At 45.2% G+C, this 6,000-nt stretch overlaps 1 protein-coding gene across 3 annotated transcripts in view; it reads left to right on the top strand.

Annotated features, from left to right (window-relative positions):
* The first annotated feature begins 226 nt into the window (after positions 1–226).
* Positions 227–6,000, top strand: part of ZC3H12C (zinc finger CCCH-type containing 12C) — a 45,653-nt gene continuing 39,879 nt past the window's right edge. The window contains exon 1 of one of the 3 annotated variants that reach the window (XM_017831655.1): positions 227–310. Coding sequence is in view for 1 of the 3 variants with exons in the window: in XM_017831653.1 (XP_017687142.1) it covers positions 589–672 (84 nt within the window). In the remaining 2 variants the exon portion in view is untranslated. Of the gene's footprint in view, positions 311–587; positions 673–1,097; positions 1,177–6,000 lie in introns of those variants that run through there. The other 2 variants (XM_017831653.1, XM_017831654.1) reach the window with 2 other exon arrangements.

Raw genomic sequence — 6,000 nt, 5'->3', positions numbered from 1 at the left:
AGAGGTAGATTGCTTCATCTGCATAAAAGTAACTGCGGGGTGGGAGGAAACATCTCGTAATTAGAACACGGGACGGAAATTAAGGTCTCTACCAACTCTGCCATAGACGAAGTTGAGTATCCCTGCCAAAAAGCTCTCCGACAGCCCTTTCTCCAGCTGCAAAGCCGGGGCAGTGGGGCACAGGGGTACCCGCACAGTGAGCGTCCCTGAGCACCCGGAGGTGTTCTCCGATGGCGGCAGGACCTTTGCCGGGCTGGAGGACCAGCTGCCCAGGCCGCGCCGCCCCGGCCCTCCCCGCTGGCCCGAGCCGGTAACGTTGCGGTGTTCTGGGACGGGGTCACCACGGCGGCCTTCGGGAATTCCCGGAAGGAATCCACGGCGCTGCGAGGGAGCCGTATCCCTCGGCTGCCCACCCCCCGCGGCCGCTGCGGAGGCCGGGCCGGGCCGGGCAGTTCCCCAGCCGGGTTTCGCGGTGCCCCGGCAGCAGGTGCTCCCGCCCGCCCCGGCTCTGCCCGGCGGGCAGCAGGGAGGGGCGGCCCGGCGGCGGCCAGCGGGGCCCCGTGCAGCGCCTCCCGCAGTACGGCGGGGATGCGGGCGGCGGCGGCGGGCGAGGTGAAGGCGACCTTGCGGCCGCTCCTCCCGCCCGCGGTGGCGGCTGCCAGCGGGCTGCAGGTGGGTGGCAGCCCGCGGGGGCTCGAGAGCTCGGCGGCCGCGGGCGGGCCCCGGCGATGGCGGCGGGGGGAGCGCCGGGCCGCGGCCGCCCCGCTCCGCGCCCCCGCCCCGGCGCCGCCCACCGCTGGGGCCGGGCCGGCGCGTGTGTCCGCACGGGGCCGCGGCTCCGGCCCTGCCCCCGGCGCCTCCCTGAGGTCGCCCGGCGGAGGTCGCCCCGGCGGCGGAGGCCGCGGCGCGGCGGTGCTTCCCGGGGAGGGAGGAGACAGCCCCAGCCCTGTGCCCCGGGGGGCCGGCGGGATCGCCCCGCGCCTCGGCAGGCCCCGTCCCTTCGGGAAGTTCTCCCCGACCTGGTCGCTGCCGACCCCGGCGGAGCCGCGGGCCGAGCCGGCGGGGCGGCCGTGCCCCTTCCCCAGCGCCGGCCCGGCCCGGCCCGCCCGCCGGGCTGCGCCGCCCCGGGGACCCGCGGGCACCGGGAGCCTGAGAAGAAATTAAAAGTTACTTCAGGTACTCTTACCTTCCCTGCCGTCCCCCTGCTCCTAACTTTTGGCGTTGGTTTTCTGGATTTTCTTTTAATAACTCTGTGAGAAAGTGTAGGTTTATTCCCTGCGCTTTGAGTGAGAGAACCGGCTGCATAAGTTGGCTTGCTCTGTCTAATAGAACCGTAATAAGTGTTGGCTTCACCATTCTCAGATCTGGCTGTGGCTTTTAAGTTTTAATTTCTCTTAAAAATTAATTTTCAGTCACCTGTGTGTTTTGGACCTAATCCTGCAAGGCATGTCTGAGTAACGCCGGGCATGTAGGGTTGTATTTGTGGAGCGGTGACGTTATTTTATAATGCCCCCGGGGGAGGAAACTCCGCTGGGCTGTGCTTTGCAGCACCTTCTGCAGTCGGACCTGGCCCTGTCTGACACTCCCGTGCCAGGTTCTGGTTTGGTAGCTCTGACAGGGCCAAATAGCCCTTAGGCGATGGTGTTGCCGAAAGTTGGGTTAAGTAAACCCATCCTGCTGAACAGTAAACCACGCTTCTTGAACAACACATGTATTGAAATGTCTTGTTTACTGTGTCTTGTCCTCTTGATCTGTGTTTGCAAAGCAGAGTCATAGTTCATAATTGCGGCTCTTAGGGTTATGCAATTAACGACATACTTAAGATAGCAGTAGTATAGTCTTTTGATCTGGAAGGAAAATAAACCATTCAAGTATGTCTGGGTTTTCAAATTGGCAGGGTATTTCCTCTTCCACTGTCTCCTTACCACGAACCATTTGCCCATATAGCATGCCTGCTAGTTGAAAATAAGACTTCTTCCAAGACTGTATTAGATATATTTTAGTGAAATAAATTTTCTATCTGGTGATGCTCCAAAGTGTAATCTGTCGTGAATGGATATGAATTCAAGCATGTTTTTGTTTTAAAGAGAATTTGTTGTCAGTTTAAAATATTTGCAACAATTTTAAGGAAGTAGAGGGAAATTTTTCTGTTTTCTCTCTCCCTGCTCCCTCTTCTTTTTTATTAATTAGACTGTTTAGTCTTGAGAATTCAAAAGACTTTTTATCTTTTCCAGATGGGGGTAGTTGAAACATATCTAGGTATTTCATCTGTCTACAAACCTTGCCATGGTTATTACACCTTTATTACTACACTGGACTTCCACAGGGCAGCAGTCACTCGGTGGTGTTATAATTAACATTACCATTTGCAATCTTTTTAAAAATGCAGTCATTATTTATGAGGTCCTGATAGACAGAACTCCACTAGCAATATTTTTACATATCTGCAAATCACAACACATTTTTAAAAATGTCGTCTAATAATGTAAATGCAGAGAAGTGGAATTTATTGAAAGTATGCCATTTAAAAACAGCCCCATACTCCCAACCTGACAGAGCGTAAAGGGATTATCCAGACTTGACTCATCTGTGTAGATTGTGCATTTCGGTCTGACTGCTGAGTTGAGAAACACTCCTCTGGAGTGATTTCACTGCCTGCTTCTCTGGGTTGTATGAACTTTTAAAAGCATTATTGGTGTTCCAGAGCTGTTCATATTTTTTAAGAAAACTAGTCTTGCAGTCAGTAAGACTTGGAAAGATTGGAGATTCAGTTTGATATTTGATGAAACCTCTTTACTGTTCAATTTTACATAGGTAAATTGAAAACCTTATGAGGTTTTATTTTGTGAGATCTTATACATCCGACATGCAGTTGAAAATACTCTTTAAAAAAGCTGGAAAAAAAGCAATTCAGTGTGAAGTGAAATGAGGAACTTGTTTGGCTCAGGTCAGTTTTTGTTGTACTCAGAAATGGCTAAGGCTAAGCGTCTCCATTTAGTAGAAAGGAGATTTGTAACTTAGTTCGACTTCTTGCATTACAGAAGTCATGAAATCTTGTTTGGTATTTTCTGCGTCAGATCCACAACTTCTATTTAGAACCAGTAATCAAAAAAAAAAAAAAAAAGTCTGCCTTAAAAACTTTCTGTCTGCATAGTTTTTTCCTTGGTTGCACTTTATTTTTTAATTGAAACAGATCATAATCTGGATTTTCTAGCCTTAGCTTGCAATCATCAATCTCTTCATAGTCTGTATTTTAAATAATTCTTAAAAAGTGAAGTGCTTCATAGAGAGTAACAGTAGTAAGAAAGTGGGAGCGAGGGTTATAGTAACTAAGAGGAAGGATAGAAAATGTGTGATGTAAAACTTCTCCTTTTCCTCTTCTGTAAATATTATTCTGCTGCTTTTGCTGTTCTATGAAGCAGTGTCCCACCTATGGGTAGGTAGTCATGGATAAGAGGTTTTTTAATTTATTTGAGAGATATTTCATCGTTCACTCATTTCCGTAGTGTTTGTTGCTATGGCATCTAGATGGCGGCCTTATTAGTGATCAAGGTGATTACACTCTGTTTTTTTGACTTGTGGTACTGAAAACTGTATCTGAGGTACTGTGAGAAACAGATGTTGTACCAAGACTGCAGTGAGTTGTTTCTTTGAAGAGACTGAAATGTTTCTGTCCTCAGACTGAAGTTGTTGTGTAGTGATTCTTTATATCTCTTATTATATATAGTTATGTTTAAAATGCCTCATGTCTCCCAGCTTGCTAAATATTTACAATAAATATACTACTTCTGCCATATGTTTGAAGCAAGAAACCCATTAATTGTACAAGCCCATATTTTTATGCTTGAAAGAATTGACACTTCATCTTAATTACTAAATTATATGTTAAACGTAGAATATAATAAGAACAGAGGTGAGATGGTGTAACAAGCAGCAGTCATTATTTTTACCTCATGGTCTAAAACTGCAGTTATTTCAGTTAGCAAATAGATAGAAAATCAATTGTAATCTGCTCATAATTGCCTTCCTGGTAGAGTTATGAGGCATTTCACCTGCTCTTGTCTCTTCTCCATGCCCTCCCCATCTCCCTTTTTTCTTCTTTTTTAATTCATTATTTTTTTCTCACTGTCTGTATTTTTTCCTCTATATGCCTTGTAGAATAGGCAGATCTCCAGAGTAAGAGGAGATTTTTCACTGTAAAGCTCTGCATCTTTAAATGTTTTTGTGTAACAGCTGGAGGCTCTGTCAAAAGGCATGTCCATTACCAAGTTGTTTAGTGATGAGCAGAAAGTGACGGAGGATTTCATAACCTTGGGGCTTTCTGCTTAGATGAACTAGGCATTTCTCTTTTACCTATCACGATTGATTACTTCAGGTTAGATCACATTTCTTGTGTAAAAGGCTGAGCTTGTGCTACCAAAAATCTAAATTGTGTTTTGCTTAGCACAAAGTGCTGGGGTTAACATTTGACACTGACTTTTGCATTCTGCAAGGATATATTACCCAGTTAAGGAATTATTTTAGCTTTTTGGTAAACTCAAGCTCTATTCATTCTTGAGTCATAGCTGCAGAGTGAGAGTGTTTTGAAAGCGTACCTTAATTTTAAGACTTGTACTTCAGCTGTCCTGACTGGAAAGGTCCAGACAAGGCGTTTTCAAAGTTTGCCCTGGGGAGTAACGAAGCTCATCCTCTGCAACTGTGAGATTCATCATTCTTCCAGGCTTACCTCACAGCATGTGCCAGACTACCTCTTCTGTCGGCTTGGCCATTTTAAGGTTGTATTTGCTTGATTTATGATACCAGTGTAACACTTTAAAATTGGACATACATCATCCTCCTCCCTGGGAGGGTAGATGTCTGTTTATATATTTATATGTTTGTGTGTGAATGGGTAGATAAATAAAAAATAGAATGCTAGACCATCCCAGGATCTGCTGTCCTTTGAATGTAGCAACTTGGTATGTGCTAACAAATGTAACTCCCAATACTTCTGTTTTAGACCAAAATGATTTGGTTCTAAATTCTTTCAGGATAAAGATGTCCTTTGCATAAAATTTCTGCAGGATTATACAGACTATTTAAAATGTATTCCGTCTTAAAATTATAGGAGTTTTGTGGGTGGATAGTGAAGAAACGTAAGCTTTATTCAGGAGGGAGGATTTTACTTTATAGGAAACTGATATTTTGAGAAAAGAGTGGGGAGAGAGGAGGGAGAGGCAAAGCAAGACGTTCAGTGGTTTGGAGTGCAGAAACGTTTAATGGACATTATTAATCCTCCCAGTGAAAGAAATACAGTAATTTCTTTTGGTATGAAAGGAATGTCTTGGGAGGTGGTTGAAAGTTGCAGAGGAGTGCCAGGGACTGGAGAATCAGTGAAGCTGGATTTGTTCAGTAAATGTGACATAGGTTATTGCAAATACCTGAAAAGCACTCTGCTTGCTACAGGTAGGTAAAGCTCAGAGGCTGGGAAGCATCTTAAAGAGTAAAATCCTTGAGCCTTTTGCTAATAGGTAAAAACTCACAGGATAATTCCTAAATGACTGTTTGTGTGAGCCATGCTCCCTTATGAGCTGTAAAAACTAATGTGTTAAGTTGTGAAATCAATGAATCAGTCCCATCAAACTTTGAAGTTTTGTGATGAACTGAAATTTCTCTTTTGCTATGACTTAGACCTTTCATTTTAGGATTAATGAAATTTGGTGGTTTGGCAGAGATTGCCTGGAAAAGGGACAGATTGCATTTCCTTAAGCAGAAGCTACTTTCCTTTAACAGAAGCTACTTCCCTAGTCTCCTTTTGTTCTTTAAACTGTTAATGTAAGTAGGTGGTATGTAATTCTTCATCTCTGTGCTTTACCAGTTGCCATTATAGTTGGTGCCCTGACTCTGAACAGGCCTCTTCAATCCTTTGTCATCTGTATAGCTAATCTTTGAGTCGCTGATTTATCTAATCTTTCTAGATTCAATGCATGGCCTCATTCTTGATGAGAAACGGTTCTCTTA

The sequence above is a fragment of the Lepidothrix coronata genome, unplaced genomic scaffold, assembly GCF_001604755.1.
Source record: "Lepidothrix coronata isolate B3197 unplaced genomic scaffold, Lepidothrix_coronata-1.0 Scaffold194, whole genome shotgun sequence".
Lineage (NCBI taxonomy): Eukaryota > Metazoa > Chordata > Aves > Passeriformes > Pipridae > Lepidothrix > Lepidothrix coronata.
This window is presented reverse-complemented; position numbering and strand designations above follow the sequence as displayed.